A 23,372-nucleotide genomic window follows, 5' to 3' on the forward strand; every position below is an offset into this window, starting at 1 on the left:
CAGAATAAAGAACTCTTTTTCCATACACACACACACACACACACACACACAAAAAAAAAAAAAAAAAAAAAAAATTACGAAACTGATTTAAAATGAATTCTGAAGACATGGTGTCTGTACGTACATATGTATTGTTATATAATTAAACTATTGAACAATTAAGAACAATATAATCTAAGATATTGCAAATGTTATGACTTAACATCATTTTTGTGTGATTGAATAATCATGTTAATACCTATATTGTAGCAGATAAATGTGTGAATAGGTACAACATAAAAAAACTTTTTCTAGCAAGAGTACTCAAGCTGAACGTACATCATTACAATCAGACAATAAATATTTGCGTTGTGAGAAAAAAATAATTTGAAAGTAACCCATTCTGTGACTAAGGTCCAGTGTAAAAGAATTAATTAAAATAATTACAAACAAGGTAAGTAAAGTCAAACTAACGTTTATTTTTGGTGAAAAGAATATTTGGTTACATTTCTGATAGAGTCATGATGCTCACTATTTCTATTACAATTATTAAGAGGTGGCTGGTTAACAACTTTAGCTGAAGAACACAAAAATATAAAACATACCTTTAAAAAAACATGGTCAGACGGGGGACCCCACATCCTTAAGAGAGGAAAAGAACTATTCACACAAAATCTTGAAAATACATATGTAGTTAGTCTTAGACATCTTTACAAGGCTTGCAGCATATCTGTTGAAAAGAAAAGATAGAAGTAAGTGAAATAAATAAAATCAACCAAAGATAACAACAACGATGAGGTCTGGCTCCAGTTTTCTGCCCAAAACAGCAATTCCATCAGGATGGCTTGATACGTCTACCTTCCATAGGCCATTTCTGAGTAGATCATGGCCAGATTTCTATTTCCTCACGGCTTAACATATGGTGTTCGACCTATTTCCCTGAAGCTCTCAGGGGTCTGCCAGGCAAAAGATAGAAGTAGGTATCATCTTGTCGCTGCAGCTCCGTCAAGAAAAAAAGGTCTATTTTTTGAAAATCTTTTCTCCGTCTCTCCTCAAGCTCTGTCAAAAAAAGGTGTAAAAGAATCTTTTCTCTGTCTCTCCTCCTTGAAAACGCTGCGCAGCAACTTTAATAACTGGCACGCTTTTTGAAAAATTTGGCGAAGAAAATAATCAGCAGGAAGCCAAGCACAGCAACCCAAACAGAGAAATCTTCACGGGAAGAGGTTTCCTGACTACCAGAAAGAGCCCGCAAGTGCAGGTTCAACCTTCGGCCTCCAAGGCCACTCCGCTGGGTCAACAGACGAAAACTCCGCAGACGAAAACAAGGGGGGCACTAGCCTCGCTCGAGGCTCAACTCAACCATGTAGAACTTCCTATCCAATGACTTCCCCCTCCCCTCCTCAATAACTCGCTGTATAACCTTTCCCTGCTAGAGAAGTCACAGCAACCGGGGTCTCGTTTCCAGATGGTGCAAACATCCAACATGTCATCTGACATGTGTTCGAACGCTTGAACGAAAGAATTTCGGGGTGCAGTAATCTTCTGATAAGGGATTCGGAGAACAAATTCCAAGTCGATGTTTGGGATGAGAAAATTTTCAGAACCAGTGAATAGTTATGAATTTAGGACATTAAAACTTAAACTATTACGTAACAATATAACTCATTAAAAAAAATGTCAGCACTATATAAATTGTTTCTTCAGCAGCATTTTAAGTACACACATTAACCAGATTGAGTTTCAATTACTATTGATTTACCTTACCACCAGTCAGAAAATATGTATTCGACAACTTTAATAGAAAGAGGGGTAAAAGTTAAACAACCTTAAGGGTCAAAAACAAAAAGTACAAAAACCAAATAAACTTAAGTTCCTAAACTCGAATTAAAAACTAAACAACTTCAACTTTAGAAAACTTTTAAAGCAACCAAACCTAGATTTAAAGTTTACGAAAGTTACAGTTTAAACTTACAACCAACTTTAACCTTTGTTTAAGACGCTCGCGCAGGACGGAAGAAAATTGAAGGCAGTCACCGTACAGGACCAAGGTTTTGCATCACTAAGCCTAATTTTATAATAAAAATCAGAAAAACAAAAGTTTCGCTTCTAGCATCGTAATTTTTGGTATCATTTTAGATTATTACGTGAGCTCTTATATATGTTAAAATTAGCATTTAATAACCTTTCTTTATTTTACATGAAAATATACTTACAAAAATTGCTTATCTTCTAAAATAATTTTCGGAAGTGCTATTCAAATTATTCCAAAGTTTTAATTGATAAAATCCATCAATAAAGTTTAGAATTAGTAAAAAGAACACAATAAAGACTATTTACAGTAAGAAGTAACAAAATTTAAAATGAAAATGAGTATGGTAAATCTCCAAGCACAGAGAAGTATCACTTTGTAACTCTTAGAAAAAGTATCACTTTTTAACTCTTTAGAAAATGAATCAGTGCTCTCATTTGCATAAGTAAATGGTTCACTAACCATACTAGGGTATTCTTTCTCTGATAAATAGCGCCTTCCCGCCATAATAGATTGGAGGTGAGACTTTCCTAAATAAAAAAAGAAGGAACGAACATATATCTGAGGGCAATGCAAAACTTAAAAAACTCCACAGTAAACCTAAAAGACCGTACATAGTAGAGGAAAAAATAGAATAAAAAAAGGAATTGGATATAAATCAGATACGAGTATGTTTTCATTCGCATGCTGCGATTTAAAGAGCCCACCTCTGTTTACGCTTTCCCTCCGCCCCACCCCCACCCTCAAACATCTGATGAGTAAAATACCAAAGTCAAGTAAATATATCAAACTCAATGTCAGGAACCTAAAACTGTGTTCATTTCAAAAGTAATGGACACAGGATGCCATCTAGTGGCCTTCAGAAAAACGTTCCACCTCAAAATGTGTATACGCATCAGCCGTCCTCTGAATGCGATCTTTACTGATGCGTGGATAGGACGCCCGGCTGTAAGAGATGTTCTTAGGGAATGCGTATATGGGACGCATGTCCTGAAAGGGTTAAACAACTAAAACAAAAAAATTAAGAACTTCAATTACAGATCAAAACTGAATTAAGTAAGCAAAACTTAAGCTTGAAAATAATAACAGTTAATACATAACAGTATGTATCTCGCATAACTCGAAAACGAGTAGCCTTAGAATGTTGAAATTTTGTATATAGGACTGCTATAACATGTAGATGTGCACCTCCCATTTTTGTTGTGATCAGCCGCATCAAAAGTACATAACTATATATCCACTCTGTTACTCGGCTCAGTGAGCTCAGTTTCTTTATTCTTATATGTTTGTAAATTGTGAATTTTTTGCCTTAAAAATGTTTATCTTATCTTCCGGTTAAGGTTTTTATGCCTTTACTTGAATTATGTTTCTCTTATCTTCCGTTTAAGGTTTTTATGCCTTTACTTAACCTGCATGTAATAATTGTGGAATTATCAACAATTTAAAAGTTTTTTAAGCGTGGCTAAGCCTACTTTTGATTAGTTTGGCAGCCTATTTGTTTATATTTGAAACTTAGCAGAATAGTGGGTTTGTTGCCAATCTAGAGAACTAAGTTTTGCAACAACAAAGTAATGTCTTCTTTTATTATTACGAATTAAATTATGCTTAATTCATTCTGGAATTATTATTTAAGTTATTAGCTTATTTTTGCATAGAAACTGTAATTTTAATTGTAAAAATTCTTTTTGTTTTAACTGTACTTGGTATTTTATGTTTTTCTATATCTTTCAATTTTTAATGAAAATATTTTGAATTTTTATGTGTTTTTGCCTTGCTGCGAAGTGAGAGCTGAATTAATTAGGAGTGCATGTGCATTAGTTTAGTGGCGCTAAATCGTCTTTTAAAAAGCTCCTTTTTTATTTGTTTAATTTCTTTCATATATCATTTTAAATTTATTACAGTATTTGAATGGAATATGTGGTAATTCTTCAGATGATACAATTTTTGTGCACTCTGAGTTATAAAATAAATGAGATATAATGCTGTGAAGTGAACCTAGTGCTGAAGTGTCGTTATGGTAAATAAATACAAGTATATTGAACTTGAAAGAGTCCATTTATTCTATTGCGGTTTATGTGCTGTTGACGAAGTAGATTTAATTCAAAATTCGTTAACTGTTAATTCAATATGTTTAAATGAAATGCAGGAAAATTGCGTATAGTTTAATATTCCGTACGAGGAAGTTGTGATGTACACATAACCTTTTTTCATCATAATTTTCAAATTGCTATCTGCATATTTAATCATCACTTTTTCCATCTCCAGAGCCACATTGTGTGTTTCCTCTCTTTCTGTAAGTGATCTCAACATTTTCCCAACCCTTTAATATCCTTTCTCATCTTTTTACAAAAGTTATCCAATCTATTTTTATTTCTAGAGCAGTGTGGTTCAATCTTTAGTTACCTGAGGGCCAGAGACATTAAAGAAAGAAAATTAATTGCATATAAATCGCTCATTTAATATATCACTTTATTTTACTGTCTAGAAATCAATGTGATGATTGGCACTGCTTTCTTGATACAAGTTTATCAATGTCCACTGTAATTTCAGTAAGGCAAAGTCTTAGGCTTGATTCTAGTGAAGCACTTTCAATGTGATTTCTCGTTTTTGATTTAATTTGTTTGAGAGCAGAAAAATCACTTTCACACACATATAAACTGCCGAACAGCGATAACATTTGCAAAGAAAATTTATACAGTTTGGGAAAACATTCTTTAGCAATCAGTTTTTAGAAATGTTCAGTGACAGTTTACTTTTTAATCTGGTAGAATGGATCTGCCAAAAGATCACAAATTTCCATTTGAAGGTCACAAGGCACCTCACTTTCTTCTTACTTCAATCTCCATGGGGTTGTTTAACAATGAAAGTTCTGTTTTTAGGGAATCAAAATCCTGGAATCTGTCCTGGAACTCTATCAGTAATTATTTCATGAATCACTAAAATTTGGGTCATTTTCTTTTTCAGCTGCTGACAAAATGAGAAGTGTGCTGTATTATTTGTCTTCAGTGCAATTTGCATTATATTGATTTTTCTTGCAAAAGCCTTCAGTATGTCCATAAAGCTGGGATATATTCTGTTTCTGCCTTGTAGTTTCAAGTGTAAAGCATTTAGATGGGTTGTTAAATCTGTCAGAAAAGCAAGATTATTTAAAAACTGGATTTCTTCCAGTTTTTCTTGATACTCATGCCCAGTGTTTTCTTTTTTGAGGAAAGCAAGAATTTTATTCCTCAACCCAAAAAACTGTTTCAGACAATTTCCAGCGCTTAGCCAGAGCACTTGGCAGTACAATGAAATGTCACCACACTCAACATCCAAATTCTCCACAAATGCATTAAATGCTCTGTGTCTCTGGGCTTTGCCTCCCCTTATTAAATTTACAATATTTACAACAGTTTTCATTATCTGAGCCTTATAATTTTTATTATTTAATTATTATATTTAATATAATTATTTATATTTATTATTTAAAGCAGTAAGAAGGGCCAAATGTTTAACTAACATTTGTTTTCCATTAAAGAAGGACAAGTGCCAACAAAATGAATGAGAGGGCCGCGGGTTGGACCACACTGCTCTCTGAACAACTACTTCCGTATCATCATTTGTTAATAAAACATATTTATGATCACTAAGAGTCTCGCAGTCTAAAACACTAAATCAATAATCTTTTATTTCAGTCTTTCCAGAAGCAAGTGTCAAATCCATAAACCCCTCACTAACACATGAGGAAAAAGTCAGAGGAGAATTAAAACTATTAAATAAAACTAAGTTATTATGTACAGTAACAGAGTTATGTAATTGCGCTTATCATTAAAAGGAGCCCCCAATTAAAATGTTCTGAATTAAAATCTGTGACAGTTATATACTTTTGTATTTCTTAATACAGTCAAAAGTCTTTAATCCGGACTCATCAGGACTTCAGCGATTCTGGATTATCGGTTTTTCCGGATTATAGATCATGAATTTAAATCTGGTAAGATGGCATGCAGAAATTATAAAATTAAAAATATGAAGCCGTAATTTAAGAAATAAAGAGCAATTATGATCTAAAGGGTATCAAAATTCACCAAAAAAAAAGCTTAATATTTATTTGTTTACTTTATTAAACATTTCTTTCAACGCACGCATGCATAAAGCATACATTACGCATAATTGAAATTAGAAAATTGCAACCAGAAAACAATTTGGTGTGTATTCGTGATATTTATAATGACGAGGAAATTGATTTAAATCATATCGGAGTACATTGAGATGAAACACTACATTTAGTAAGGAATTATAAGCTGAATAAAATAAAAACATCTGCCCCGAAGATGAGGATAGTGCTGACAAATCAATTTCCAGTTCATTGTGCGGCGCGAGGTTCCACCCCCCCCCTCAGAGCAGTGTGAAATTGATAAACAGATTTCAGAATGGTTAGAGAAACAAATCACCTCTCTGTCACTTTCTTCATGCCTTTATCCATTTTTTGGAGCAATTCCACTTTTTGTTTAATGGACATCGAAACATGCTTTCGCTTTGTAGATCCTTTGACGGCTCCAGAATTGGAACCTCTTTTTGACATAATCGAAAGTTCAAGCTTACTTTTATAAAATTGCTCTAACAGTCTGCAAAAAATAATAAGCCACATCCAATTTGAAGATTAAGGAACAGTGCAATCTGCAACATTAATTGAAATAGATAATTAGATAATTTTAGCTTAGCTTATACCGTCCATTATACATTAATCGCGCATGCGTAAACATATTATGTGCATGCATTAAGGTATTATGCGCATGCGCAGAATGTTTGTAGCTTCGAGGTCCGGATTATAGATCATTCTGGATTATGGACATCCGGATTAAAGACTTTTGACTGTAAAATATTGAACCCGTTTTTGTTTTTGGCAAGTTTTGTTTCTCTTAACATTATTAATGTTTCATTATTTCTTATGTCACTATTTCATAGCTTTCATTTTATAATTTTACATGTCATCTTGCTAGATTTAAACTAATTATCTAATATCTGTCTCAAATCCAGAATCTTGATCTTAGACATTGTACTTGATATTACATTTTATATGTAGAGTGGTTTTATTTAATATTTAAACAGTATAATTATTCTGTATAGAATAAGTAAATATCTTTTTATTCTGCGATTTCACTTATCAGTGTGTTGAATAATTAGACCCTACCAAATTTTAGGACAATATTATAGCCCCCCTTCCAAATCTAATTTTTGATTATCAAAAGGATTTATTTAAGTTTTTTAGGTTGTAGGGGAAGGTAGCCTTATTTGGACCGCTATGATATACAAAGACTGATGATATCTGCGAGATTTGAGATAGGCATTTTGTTATACGTAGATGTAGAAGAGGTTAATGCAATTGTGTTTGTAAAGAAATGCCTCGTTGTTACATTGAGAGAAGTGTTATTCGTTTGGCTTAGAAGAAAATCTGTTATTTCGAAATAAGTGTGAAAGCAGTTAATTCGTCTAAACGTAAGTAATTGCATATCTTATTATACCATTACAAAACTTGCTTATTTATCTACAATTTGCAATTATAATTTTGCAAGGTCATGTTATTTTGACGTTTCTGTACAATATCAAACATTAAATATTCAAGTTTCCCAAGTTGGACCGAAAACAATTGCCGAAATTGAACCGATCCAATTTTGGCAACAACATTTTTTTCATGGATAAATTATAATTAACCTTAGAATACTACCCTTCGGAAAACTTATGGGAATGGCAACCATTCGTCTCTAAGACGAAGTATGCGTAAGCATGCTTAAAACTTATTTTAAAAGCTAATTGCAGAAATATTGTAAAACCCCGGTTTCACTTTCTAATAGTGATGATGATGAAGATAGAAATGATAATGAAAATAAACGATTTAGGACTCTTAAAAAAATATTACCGTGAGCAAAGAAAAATCAAAATAATAATAAAAAAAAAAAAAAAAAAAAAAAAACCACCAAAGTTTAACAAAATGCAAAAACATAAAAATGAAACTGGTAATTTTATATATTATATGAGAAAACCAAGAAGAAATGATACAATGCATGAAATGTCACGCTTGGATACATGCTTGGTGTGCTGCAATTAAAAGGTTCTTTTGTTGTAATTGCCGTTAAGAAAGCTTATGGTCCAATTTAGGAAACTAGCGGTCCAAATAAAGAAACCGATGACATGATTTTTTTAAATTCATTTTTCACCATTATAAATAATTTTTTTAATTTAATAAATGGTTCTATTTTGAAGGTACACTTAGTGAGTTTATTTTCTACTACTCAATTTTTATTGGCACTTCTTCCGTCCTATATAGTGAAAAATACAAAATTGGTCCAAATTAGGCTACTCTTCCCTATGTTATTTTTGTAAGATCAGTCCCTTAATTTTTCCCCCCTTTTCTCTACTAAGTAGTAAGTACTTAACAATTAGTAATTCATAATTTTACTTAAGTTGCCTCTTCGGTAAAATAAAACGATTAATTATAGTATCTTTTACTGTTAAGTCTTTAATTGTTAATATGTGGTAGAGTTTCTTTAGGTTAACCAGTTATTTTATAATTTAAATCTTTACTGTCACTTATTTCTTTTGTTTTCACATCAGAATGCAAGTTAGTTTGCATAGATTTAAGATGAGGATTTTAGATAAGAAGACAGAGTATCTTCTGCCTTTTGAGGCCATGTTATAAAGTTGCTAACTCAGATAAGATTTGTAATCTTCGGATTTCCCATTATAGTCTCTGATATTTAATTTTTAGACTGGTTAGATTGTGAGCCAATTTAACATTAAATTCATGTAATTTTCAACTTCCCATTACTTCAGGGCTGTTCCTAGCAGGGATGCAGCATATAAAAGTACAGGGGTGGCCAAAATCAGGGACGGCTGGACTCTCATGATACCACGCCTAAATATTTTTAATTAATTAAATTCATTGTAAGTACTTTTTGTACAATTTGTCATACATAAGTACTTAGTGAGTATGAAATAAACATTTTATTAATCAGTGAGCGTTTTTTATTTTTTTATTTTATTTTTATTTTTTTGTTTGGAGACAGCAATCTTAGGAAAGTGTGAGGGCAGCCAATGGCCTAGAAATGGCCCTGCATGACTTACTGTTACTCTAAGTTGCATTGCCACAAATGGTTGGCTGATTTGTAAGCATCAGGTCTGTCTTCCATTCTTCTTTGTTTTAAATAAGAATGTCTTTTACATGTCTTACACATTTTCAGTTGTTATTTTAGACTTAGCAATAATTCGCTTAACGTCTACCAGAGTTTGGACACTATTTGGTTAGTTGCAAAACGTACCAAACTCTATAGTGATGCCCAACAAAAGTAAGGATCATGGCTCAAGAGAATTCACCATTTAGTGTGGCCTCCTCAACATTGCATGACTGACTGTTACTCTAAGTTACGTTTCCACAAATGGTTGGCTGATTTCTAAGCACCAGATGTATCTTTCGTCTTTGTTATTTTTATTTATTCTTCTTTGTTATAAATAAAAACTTCTTTTCACCCTTTTCATACTTCAGTTATTTTATACTTGGCAATAATTTGCGTAATGGCTACCAGAGTTTGGACACTATTTGGATAATTGCAAAATGTACCATACTGTATAGTGGTACCCAAAAAAATAAGGAACATGGCTCAAGAGAATTCACCATATAGTGTGGCCTCTTCAACATTAGAGGTTTCACCGACATCACTAAGTCCCATGGAGGGATTTGGGTACATCATGGGCACGATACAAGCTTCGATAAAATCCGCAATGACTTTTCATGGAAGAAAATCTGTAATTACATTTTTGGAACAACTATACTCCCATTTTTTGCTTTACCAAGTTGGAGAAATAAAAAAAGTCACCATAATAACTGCCACATTTTGAGACGGGCACTTAGCTGGTACAAATGTAGTGGTAAATTTTTATTAGGAGAACCAGGCAGTGAGAATTATAAACTCGAAGTATGTAAAACTGCCCTGGTAAATGCTTTCCCGATGATGAAAGGTAGGTCAAAATTAGAAGGAGAATTGTTTAGCAGTTACCAGATTAAAATTGAAGGAAGCAGAATTGTTTAGCAGGCACTAGATTAAGGTTGATGCAGTTATTTCAGAGGCAGAAATCCCTCTGGAATTCAGCTAAATGCAGCAGTTATTAAAAAAAAAATGGCTTTGCCTGTAATCCAAATATTATTAAATAATGTTCTAGCAGATGCACAATTGCATATAGGGGTTCAAAGCAGTTTCTTGGTGGAGAATATTTTCGAAAGCATTTTGAATGGCATAGAAAGCTTGGGGCGCAGCAGATGTCCCACATGTGTGTGCTTATGTTGAAAAAGCTTTATTGTCAACTATGCCCACAGTAGGCCTGTGAACATCGAGACTGAAGCATGGATAAGGATATCACAGTTGCCTGGTTGGATGAATCATAATTTCTTATTCATCACGTCAGTGGTCATTTCAATGTACACTGTCTTCCAGGTGAACAGTTGCTCACTTCTTACAGCAGGTCATAGACAGGCTGATGGTAACAGTAGATGGGAAGCTCTACCGTTACCATCAGCCTGAACTTTTAGTTGGGGTAGAAGAGACCACGAAAGCTGCAGACTATCTGAACGTAACTGCGAATCATTTGCACCCTTATATAGTGTCTGTCTTCCAAACTGGAAATGAAATCTTCCAGCATGACAATGCTACATGCCACAAGGCTCGAATTGTGTTGGAGTTGTTCGAGGAGCATAAGAATGAATTCCAATTAATGTCCTGGTCATCTAACTTGCCAGATAACCTTAGAGCATATTTGGGATGTCATGCAGCAGCTCAGAGCTTAAACATCACCATGTTGGAATATCTCGACTTTGTGTGACCGCTGCTCAGACATTTGGTACAACCTGTCTCCAGTCATCTACCGGGAACTTGTTACGGTAGATGGCATTCATGCCAAAGTGAGTTGTGGCTCTTCTGACTCAAAGGTCGCATATTGTGTTATTGAGTCGGTGGTCATAATGTTTTGGCTCTTCAGTGTATAATTAAATTAAATTTTTTTACAGATAGGGAGAAATTTATGCTATATTAATTACTATTGTATATCACTCTTTGAAATCCTTATTTTTTAATATTTTTAAATAAAAGTTATTTGTATCATTATTTATTTATTTATATTTAAATTTTGAGATTTTATTATACTGCAGCAAAATAATTATGAAACGTTGTAATTTAGTACAGGAAGAAAATGAGCTGTAACTTTTCACAAGAAAGTAGTATTTTACCACAACATTTTATGATTTATGCAAATAATTATGATATAAAACTCAGTTCTTAGGGGAGGATTGATAGAATCTGGAGTTTGACAAAGTGAGAGACTGAAACTCAAAGCTCATATTTAGATGGCTATATAGCAAAATTCATATGGTAACAAAAAGTTAAATCTGGTTTAAAAAGTCATTTATTAAAATATTGCTTACTATAAAAATATCTGACCTCCTAGATTTTAAATCATTTTTTAATAATATAATCTAAATATTTACTTTTTTAAATCATCTTTAAATTTTCTTTTATAATAAATCATTATGTCTTTGATTTAAATATTTATCCATACATCTCAAAAATAAGTAATTAAATTTTTTATATCAAAGTCTGTGTTATTCTTTAGTTTTTCAATATGTCACGTACTTAAATTAGAAGAATTGCTCTACCCAAATACTTATCAGCAAGCTAAATCCAAGATTATACCAGACTGAAACTAAATCAGTTAAAGTTACTAGAAAAGTACCCCTCCCCCTTTTTTTTTTCAAAATTTAGGAATAAAATTTATTGCCATTATAGGGTTAAGCATACTAAATTTTCTGCGTTTAAATACCTAAATTTAATAAACATATAAAATTTTAATATTACCAGTAATATTTCAGCAATTTTCATGAAATCCACTTTGTGTATATTATCCTGATTTAATTCATTTAATGATTTTAACTGATATTATTATTTCTATAAATAGTGTGTATATTAGCTCTATGATGCTAGCCTTGCTTTACTGTTCAATATCACTGATAACTCCTTTCATACACATTTTACATGTTTTTGTAATATAATGGGAAAATATTTGAGTACATTCTGAAAATTTCTCAAATGATTACATAGTTTCTTGAAAATTGAGATTTTACTTTTTTCTCTTGATGAGATACTACTAGGCATCATTTAAAATATCTTACATTCTTTAGCTATGTTTAATTAGTGTGCTTATAGTTTCACAGAAAATAAACTGTACTTTTGAAGATAGCCTTGAACTGAAGATGAAGCCATAGTAGTTGTAACTAAGCTGCAAATATAAATGTCTTTCAAATTTTCCTGTGTACCATTATGAGTTTTTTTCTCCTTTCTTTTTAACTGCATAATTCTGAATTTGATGCGGATAACTGTATAACGTTGTGCTGTGCGTATATATATATATATATATGCAAGTATGTATATTTGATGCATGTTTTAATGAATTTCATATATGTCAAAAGACTCTCTTTGGGTCTAGCTCACAGTTATTAGTATTATTATTAACTTTAAAAATGTATATATTCTGTTCTATTTTTCAGGTGAGAAACTAACTGTGAAACATTGTGAGGCATTGGAAGAAGTTTTGAGAAGACTGCAATTTAACTTAGTAGATTTAGAAGGCTGTTACTTAGAAGATGAGGTAAATATGCTATATTAGTTTATGTATTTATTTGCACAAAATGCAAAGAATACTGCTGGTGAATCTGTTTTTTTTTTTTTATTATTATTTTTTTTTTTATTATTATTATTATTATTTTTATTACATTAGCTGCATATTATTGTTAAAAGTCATGGTATATCTTCCAAAATGTCCATTTGAAGTACATACTAAGTTTGATAAAATTCAAAACAGCTTGAGAAATGCCACAGAATGTTGTGCATGTAATGCTTTTTGTGCTTCAAATATATTTTACTGCTTTTTTTTTTTTTTTTTTTTTTTTAAGAATTAAAGCTGCATATTATATTGCAGTTTTAATTATTAATGAATGAACTATATATGAAAGAACTTGTTTGGAATGCTATGCTTCCCTGAAACAAAGCTAATAAGATTTCATTGTTAATATACTAATTAAAAGCTGAAATGTAAGCATACAAAATGGAATGCAGTGGTTGGCACACATATACTTTTCATAAATAGAAGAAGCAAAATTCTGAAATTAAGTTATTGTTCTAATGTTTAAAAATTTTAAAAGTACATCATAGGCACAATTTGTTTAATAAAATAGAAGTTTAACCCTAAGTGTTATCTCATTTAAAAGTTGTAAATTCTCTGAAATATTTCAAGCCATTACAAAAATAAACTTGTTCATCTTTCATGTATCTAGTGTGAACAAGAAGTGCAAAGTGTATTTTACTTAAAATCATTAACTTTAATAATGCTTGTATAATTTACCTAGTTACTTTACATGAAACATTACCCATCTGTCTTTGACATTTACAGACATACTATGAGTATCTAATGTAAAACTTCAGTGTTTGAAGAAAACATTTTAGTATTTAAAAGAAGCAATATTATATATATAATTAAAAAGTAAATTCTTTCAGCTATAGCCTACGAGCTAAAGTGATACTTCGTTCCTTTGCAAAAAGGTATAAACACAAAATAAAGATCCAATAGTAATGCAAAATGTAAAAACATAATATGCATGAAATATTAATTAAGAAAAATAACAAAAGATGAATGCTTAACTTGATTCAAATTTAAAAGTTAATATGTAAGTAGAATAAAGTGTAAGCTATCTCAAAACATATTACGAGGGGGGGAAATCATATTAAAAAAACAAAAAGTACTACAAGCAGCAGTAAATGGAATAATTAGCCTAATTTGAGTATCATCATGGACTTTTCAAGGAAAATGCATAGTGACGCTCGAACTCTGCTAAGTTCCAAAACACATTTCGTCGAACAGGCGTTGAGCTAAGAAATTTTTTATTAAAAAGTTCCAATATTAATTTTAACCAAGTCTCAATTTCCCTGTTCCATTTCCCCATGCGCTCGCTGTTAACAGGTATAAGTGAAATACTTAATTTGTGTAGTAAAAATATGCAAGAAGCCTGGTAAGGCAAATTTACAGCATTAAAATAAATAGCAAAATTGCTATTAGTCTATATAAGAGGAACTTTATGGGTGAACCTTCTAGTCTGAAAAGTTATAACTTTAAAAAAAAAAATGTAACAGCAATAATGTTTTAGAAAGAGAATATAAGATTAATATTGGGTCAGGTTATGACCAAAATTTATAACTACAAAAAGATGAAATGAAAAACATACCTGAACTCAAGACTTCTTTCTGCTAGAAGCTGTTTTACAAAAATGGCAGAAAGAGGGTTTGGAAAGCAACGACAGACAAGAGTGAAAAAGATAAGAAGAAATAAATTCCCCAATTGGGCGAGACTACGCCAAGGGGGAAAGCACACGTCAGGAAGCAAGGTCCGATGAAACGTAACTAACTGAGGGGAATCAACTTTTCAGATAGAAGGTTCACCCATAAAGTTTGAGCTTATATAGACTAATAGCAATTTCGCTATTTATTTTAATGCTGTAAATTTGCTTACCAGTCTTCTTGTATAGTTTTACTACACAAATTAAGTATTTCACTTATACTTGTTAACAGCGGACGCATGGGGAAATGGAACAGGGAAATTGAGACCTGGTTAAAATTAATATTGGAACTTTTTAATAAAAAATTTCTTAGCTCAAAGCCTGTTCGACGAAATGTGTTTTGGAACTTAGCAGAGTTCGAGTGTCACTATGCATTTCCCTTGAAAAGTCCATGATGATATTCGAATTAGGCTAATTATTCCATTTACCGCTGCTTGTAGTACTTTTTGTTTTTTTAATATGATTTCTCTCCCCCCCCCCTCATAATATGTTTTGAGATAGCTTACACTTTATTCTACTTACATATTAACTTTTAAATTTGAATCAAGTTAAGCATTCATCTTTTGCTATTTTTCTTAATAAATACAAGTATTTCATACATATTGTATTTATACCTTTTTGCAAAGGAACGAAGTATCACTTTAGCTTGTAGGTTATAGCTGAAAGAATTTACTTTTTAATTTTATTTCAAATTTTGCAGCTCAATGCGCAAAATTCTTGACTTCATAGGTCCATTTTAGTTTAATTAGTATGCCTTTCTTACATATTATATATATGTGCAAAAAATATTTTATGTATTAGGAGCTTCGTTTAAAATAGTTTTACAATTACATAGTTAACTCTTCAGTTGTAGTTTTGAAATGAAACAGAATTTAATATTGAAGTCATAATGATGAGATAAAAGAGGAGAAAATAATACATTTCAAAACAGATTCTATTGTTTGTATGCAAGTAATGCATGCCAATTGAAATTTTTATAGCTATTAATTAAGAAGTGCTTTAATTCATGTGAATTCCTAATGTAAAAGAAGGCCATATTTTAAAATTATATTCTTAAATCTTTTTCCCTCTTATCAGTTATAAAACAAATATCCTCCTATTATAAAATTTAAGTATTGGGCGGGGGGCTGATCTCATTAAATATGTAACACAAGCTTTTGAGAAAACAGTGGGAAAAGAATTATAACTGTTAAAAGCAGATAAACAAATATTATTTAATATGAATAGGTATTAAATTTGAGTAGAAGTTTAGAAGAAATCTTAATCAGTGGTTAAAATTTTTCAGATAGTTTTGGCCAAAGAGATGTATATGATGAAAAGACTTAATAATTAACAATTAAAAATTGATGAACTTCTGCCTTTTTGGACACATATTTTATCTCATATTATTTGAAATTTTACCTCTATTTTTAATTTGAATAATGACAATTTTTGTTATCATATTTGTCTTTGGGGAGGGAAAGAAGCATATTGTTTTCCTGTTTAATAAAAGTAAGTTACTCTTAATTTAATAATTACCATATTTTAAAAAATTCAGCATTTAGATTGATTTGAGTAATATTTGAAAGTAGGCAGTATCAAATTTTTTCTCTTTAATTAAATAGTAATAAAAATTAATTATTTAATAGATTTTATGCATATTTGTGTACAAGAAAAATATTCATAAAAATAATAAATTTCTTTATTGTTTGAATATGCAGTATTTTTAAATATGAATTTATGTGAATTTTCTATAAATATTTTTATATTAAAATATGTGCAATTTGTTGTAATTTATCAGAATATTAATTCATAGTTGGAAACTAATGCATCATCTTGATGAAAGTATAAAATTGTATTAATATGAAATATATGTTGATTGTTATGCAGTACTATCAACCAAATTGGATAAAAGTATATTTTAGAGTACCCCTTGGCGATTTTTGGCGGTACATGGGTACCGAGTTTGTGCAATTCTTTGACTTGTTATTTTGGCTTGCTTAGCGGTGATTTTTGTAAAAATCGCTGCTACACAAAGCCAAAATAACAAGAGAAAGAATTGCACAAACTCGGTATCCATGTACACATCGACCTATTTTCACTTAAAAAAACATCCCAGAATTACACAAAAATGCCATTGCGCATTCTCTTGACTTTATCCATGTACACATCGACCTATTTTCACTTGAAAAAAAATCAAAGAATTTCACAAACTAAGCTTTGCACACTCCCTTTGTCCATGTACACATCAAACTATATTCACTTAAAAAATCAAAGGAGCAGCCAACAAAAAAATATAAAATCTGAATAAACTACATTTTAAATCAAACAATGAAGTAACATAAAAAAGGAAATTCATCTTAGCATTACACGAAGGAAATATCCACTTACCTTATTTACGAATTTATGTGTCTTCAGTCGAACACAATTCCTTAACAGCATCCAAACACTTCCTAAAGTTATCTGAACTAGAATCTGTATATTGGTGTAGCCAACATAAATTCACAAAGAGTAAAAAATGTCCTCCGTTCGAAAATATCCAATGTTCGACCATACGACTGTACGCATTTCCTTCCTCCAAACAGGACACTTAATAATGGCTACTAAGTAAACCTTCAATTGCACACCAGTGAATTAATGCTTTTTTCCCTTTTGTTGCAAATCCTACAGAAACTTCAAATTAATCTTGCCAGATTCAGCCAATTTACAGTGTAAACCACAAAATAACAGCGTACTAATCCATCACAGACATAACAGACTAATCCATCACAATACCTTACCCAAAATCCGACACACACTTTCAAAATTTTTTCCCATGATTCAAATTCACCACAACCAATTACGTCATAATAGGGTTTCCATAGCATTCAACTACTCAGGTTGTCATAAATGAGACAACAACTTGACAATAAAGGAAACAACAATTTCGTGATAATACAAGGGGTACTCCAAGGTCAACTCTAACCCCAAATTGCAGTTGCATGATGTGCATTTGTATAAAATTGATCTTTTCAATTTTATGTAAATACCCATTACGACTGAGAAATAGTTTCTTAAACTGCTATTATATTTTCTGATAATTTAGTGTTTTCTGGTCTAATAAGTAGTTCTAAGACTTAAGTTGTTAACCATTTCTGTGAATTTAGATCATGTGAAAATGTTCTGTTAAATTCTTTTATTACATTGTAAATTTTAACATAGAACTGATTTTTCTGATGGCCCAGATTTTGATGACCTAAAGTTTTATGAAAGTGAATCTATACTTAAGAAAATATATATTTAAAATATGTGTCAGTGTTCATTATTCGCGTATTTAATAGTCACTGAATTTTTCCTTTCCCTGGTGCTTTTTTACATCTTTTAATGCTTCAGTTAAATATTATTTTGGGTAGTTGATTACATAAATTTTCATTAATGGAAAATAGAATTGAAGTAAAAGCATTAAATTGAAAATCCTTACACAGTACTATACAGTCCAACCTACATTAGTACACACTGTAACTTAGCATGCATACCCTCTTATTGGGACAATTCATTAATGGTCATTCCCTGAGTTCCTGGATTCTTGAAGTAGAAGTCAATCTATTTTAACTCCCAAGAATGGAATCTTTCAAAAGTAAACAAAGGAAAATGACCAAGAAATTTTAGAGATTTGCCGTTTTGATACCAAAATAAATAAATAAGTAAAGAACGAATGATTGAATAAAAGAAGCATTTCCTTTAACATACTTTCATTCTGAAAAGAAAGTATGAACTAAAAAAATATAAAAGTAGGAATTTTAGGAAGAGTACTTGAAGGGTTGCAAAATGAGAGTGGTATGCAAGGATGAATTTCTATAAGTATTTTATAGGATTTTGAAAAAAGTGAGGCATGATGTGAAAAAAGCTCTGCCAGTCACTGATTCTGAATAATTTTTATTCCTCTGATTGTGATATAACTGTCTGTTTCAGAATAAGTCATATAAAATATATGCTGCTTTGCTTTTGTTGAATTTTTTAACACTGATGTGTATAATTGTGTATGTATCTAATTTGATTAATTATTCCCCATGCCACCCAAAGATGAATGTTAAAAAAGTAATATAATACATGCTTAAGAAAAGACAAAGGCAAGGTATTAAATATTTCAGAATGCTTTGTAATGGAGAGGACATAGCTTGAAAATTTGAAAAAAAAAAAAAAAAAAAATCTGAGTGAAACATTGTAATGGCAGTAAAAAGTTAAAAATCATGGAACTGATGAAGGTAAATAATATTGTTTCATTTGCCTTTGATTGTTTATTGCAACAAAAAAGCTTGTTATCATTAAGACAAATTTCAGATGGCTGGATTATAAAATTTCTAGTTGAAGGTTATGTGTATGCTTTATGACAAAGCTAAATCAGTAGCCTTGTTGCATTTTAAAACTGGCCTCTTCTTCAGAATATTACTGTTAAAAAAAAATTATTTTTAAAAAGCTAAGCACATTGTAAGGAAGAATATGTAATAATAATACTGGGCTGCAGTCTGATGCAAATTTTTAAAAACTGCTTGTTATAATGAAGACATGCTAAAATGTTTTAAGAATGTAAATCTTAAATCGTAACAAACTTGATGTACACTGCTCGGGGGGGAAGAAAAAAAAAAGACAGTTCTATACCTCCCGTTCTTCTGGGCTGATAGATGAGCGTGACTATATTAGTATTATATATAGGTATTTTGACAGGAAGATCGGACTTTTTCTGAAATAACATACCAATTTTTTTTTTATTTATTTCCATTCTACGACTCAAATTAAGCCAAACTACCAAGTTTGGTTAAAATCGCACGAGTAGTTTTTAAAAAAATCTCTTAAAATTTTAGCTTCTCAATGTTAATTGAGTGTGGTATATACAGTCAAAAGTTGTTAATCCGAACTCGTCGGGACTTCAGCGATTCCGGATTATAGATCATCAGTTTAAATCTGTTAAGATGGCATGCAGAAATTATAAAATTAAAAATATGAAACCGTAATTTATGAAATAAAGAACAATTATGATCTAAAGGGTATCAAAATTTACAAAAAAAAAAAGCTTAATATTTATTTGTTTACTTTATTAAACATTTCTTTCAGTGTAAGTTGTTTAAGTTGCTTTGTTTTTCATGTGATAATACATTCTCTTTAATTCTATAAACAGACATAATTTCTTGTTCAGTTACAAAGTTCCGCTGTTCAAGTCCTATAATTGCTGTGTTTAGCGACTAATTTGTCAATCGAAATTTTTTCATTTTCAATAACCTCTGTCACTTTCTTTGCTATCGGAAGCAAATTATAATGACGAGGGATTTGATTTAAATCATATCAAAGACGGAGTACATCAAGATGAAATACTACATTTAATAAGGAATTATAAGCCAAATAAAATAAAAACATCTGCCCTGAAGATAAGGATAGTGCTGACAGATCAACTTGCAATTCATTGCGCGCCGCTGCGGCATTAAAGATAAACAAAGTTTAGATAAAAAAACGTTAAAGTTTAGATAAACAAAGGATATGCCTTTATCCATTTTTTGCAGCAATTCCACTTTTTGTTTAATGAACTTTGAAACATACTTTCGCTTTGTAGATCCTTTACATATTAATAAATATATATCAGAAATTCTATTTGACATAATCGAAAGTTCAAGCTTACTTTTATAAAATTGCTCTAACAGTCTGCAAAAAATAATAAGCCGGATCCAATTCGAAGATTAAGGAACAATGCAATCTGCAACATTAATTGAAATAGATAATTTTAGCTTAGCTTATGCCATCCATTATACATTAAACGCGCACTCGTAAACGTATTTTGCGCATGCACACAAGCATATTCGCAGCCGTAAAGTACCCCAAAGCTAGAAACTTTCTGCGCAGCCGTAAAGGACCTCAAAGCTACAAACTTTCTGTGCATGCGTCGACCGACGCATGCGCAGAAAGTTTGTAGCTTTGAGGTCCGGATTATGGGTGTCCGAATTAACGACTTTTGACTGTATTTATTAATCTCTTTTTTTTTATTAAACTTATTTTTTCTTCAAAATTCAGGTTCATTCTAAATAAAATTCACCCACTTTTTATGATTTATTTTTAAAATTTGCATTTTTAAATAATTTTTATAAATTTTTCAAAAAAAATTTAATTATAATCTATAAAATGTTTACCATCATCTTAAAGACGTATTTCTAAGTATACCTGCAAAAAATTTTAGTTTTTTATTCAAAATTTCTGAAGATATATGTGAATTTATTTATTGGCACGTTTTGAAATTTGGCATATTTGTTGAAAGCGATAAAACATCAAATGTGGTTTAGACACTTTGCTAAAATTATTTGAAAGATGTGACTTTTTTCCGCTCATGCAATAATGTAAAAAGGTAGGAACGAGGTGCCCTTACCCCCCTTTTTTTTGTGCAGTGTAAAGTGGGAAGCAGACAGGTCAACTTATATGACATTTAGAATTATGGCTGACTAAGTATCGGTCAAAAAAGAAATCAAAGCCCTTTCTAAAAAAATTGTTGCATTCCATGCAGATAAAATTGAAGCAAAAACAATATGACTTTTTTTTTTTTTTTCTGAATAGTACATTAGAATGCCTCTTGGATTAAAAAATAATTTGGGTATCCAAGATACCTATTAATTATCCTTATTATTACATTATTGATCCCTAAAGGGATCAATAATGTAATAATAAGGATACAAAAGGCCACTATTGTACCATATTTTTCCCAAAAAAAAAAATGTTGACATATGTGAATAACTGGGAATTGGCAAAATTCATCATTTTCAGTTTGCTGGATATTAGAAGTTATTAAAAGCATCAGTTCAAGCGTTATGCATAAATGTTTCTGAGAAGTGATATTTATCAAAATTAGTTAAGATCAGTGATGATTGTGATGGTGCTGATAAAGAGAGTAAGATTAGTTAAGGGTTAGTTTTTTTTTTTAATTTATCCTTTTAATAATGGAATCAGTACTGAAGAATACATGGCTGACAGCAAAAATTTTAGATTTGATTACAAAAAGTGAAGAAAACTGAAATACTATGTGTACCATTGTCTTGCTACATTTCTTTTATTAAAATAATTTTTTCATTCAAATTTTTTTTTGTTTTTTATGTGTATTTCATATATATTTATTTTGAAGTTTATTTGCTCATATTTTGTTAATTATGCATAATTATTTTTTTTAACATTGCGTATGTGATATCTGGTTGCAGTGAAAGTTTTCTGCCAGAAAATGTTTTCAATAAAGTTAAGGGAAAAAAAAAAAACATGGAAGGAGTACCTTTAGTGCGGATACTAATCACCACGCAAATCTATGATTTTCGGCCAACGTTTTGGTAGTCTTTCAAAGCCTTCAGTGGAGAAACTTGGTGGCGGCAAGTCCAAAAGCAGATCAACCTCATTTTTATCCTGATAGCAGCATCAATACAGACTAGCATCTCGGCGTACACCTTACTCTCGAGGTTTTTACCTTTTCCCAGATACCCTTTGTGGATAGTACCATGGTAATCCCACCAGATACAAAGCATGATCTTTTTGTTAGTCAAACTGCACTTTGTGACGTTGCAGATTGACTCACCGGATGTAAACCTATCTTCTTTTCTTATGTTGTGGATGTAAATCCACTTTTCATCACGAGTGACGATCGTTTCCAGAATTTTGTCCTTGTGTTGATATGCGAGCAGATTAATGCAGGCCCAAACACGTCTGCCCTTATCTTGTGTCAGCTTATGCAGCACCCAGCAATTGAACTTGTACGTCAAGTTTATGCAATGCATAGTGCAACTAATGTACACAACACTAGCGTCTAATTCCTTAGCTCTCGAGTGGTTGCATACTGATCTTTTTCCACAAGTTCTCGCAGGTGGGCCTTATCAACATCAATAAGCTGGCCAGAGCATTCTGCTTCTTGAATGTCATAGTCTTTGTTTTTGATCATTCGGTACCAAACCTTCACAGTGTCATTTAATACAATTAGTACTTGAAGCTGTACACATGATTTGGTGACATTCTGCAACTGACTTTTTGCAGCAAAACTGGAAGTAAATGATGCTTCTGCTCTGGTAACATAATAGTTCCATTTCAGACTCCTACCACGCCAATGCAAAGCATTTGCACAGATAATATTTGCAGTGGCGGAAAACTTTCATTAAAGCTTGATATCCTTATTAGAATGCCATAACAAATTTTATAAGAGTAGTTTTAAGAGCTCTACATATAAAAAATTCCTTTTTAAACTTTATTTTTTTATTTATTAGATTCTTTTTGTTAAGGGACAAAAATCTTATTTCCTTGAGGTCCACTGACATAGGGGTTTGGCTTATATATGTATCATTGGATAACAATACAAAAAACTTTACTATTGATTTCTGATCTGCATATGCTTTTTAGCAGAGCAGTATTTTGTAATGAAAACTCTTAATTAAAGCGTAGGATATTTTTTATTTTATAAGTTGAGACACAAAAACACAAGTAAGTTTTTGAGTTCAAGTAAAAGCTGTTCAATTTTTAAGATATCATCAGTATGCACCAATAAAGTTTTATGCTTTTAAAAAGGCCTTTAAGGTATGGAAATAGTTTCATAATAAAAAATAATCAGTACTTTTCCTTTAAAGACATGCCATGAATTTTTAGCCTAGTATTGGCTAATTTTAAAATTATTAATTAATTCTCTGCATCTTTGGCTTAATTTTTTCTCTGCATCTTTGGCTGGATACTAGATGAAACGAAATGATCAGCACAGCAATATTCTCTAATTTCACTGTAAAACCATTGAGAGACCTATTATGGAAGAAGAATGTAGCATTATTATTTTCTATTTCGTGAATAAGCTTTCATTAATTTCCACAATTTTGTTACATTCATCAATTTTAACATTTGAACAAGATTAACCAGGAATTGGCAAATACCTGTATTGTAGCTATTCTAATCAATCATTGTGTTGTGATTCTTTTGAAGCAGACTTTGGTTTGCAAAACTCAG

General features: G+C 31.2%; 1 protein-coding gene across 1 annotated transcript in view; it reads left to right on the plus strand.

The window, feature by feature from the left end:
- LOC118204866 (uncharacterized) overlaps nt 1–23,372 on the plus strand; it is a 149,173-nt gene that overhangs the window by 53,876 nt on the left and 71,925 nt on the right. Inside the window, exon 4 of the mRNA XM_085815097.1 lies at nt 12,576–12,676. Coding sequence (XP_085671223.1) covers nt 12,576–12,676 — 101 coding nt within the window. The remainder of the gene's footprint in view (nt 1–12,575; nt 12,677–23,372) is intronic.

This window comes from Stegodyphus dumicola, chromosome 4 (genome assembly GCF_044657685.1).
Source record: "Stegodyphus dumicola isolate Sdum_Otavi_A_Nest chromosome 4, ASM4465768v1".
In the NCBI taxonomy this organism is placed as follows: Eukaryota; Metazoa; Arthropoda; class Arachnida; order Araneae; family Eresidae; genus Stegodyphus; species Stegodyphus dumicola.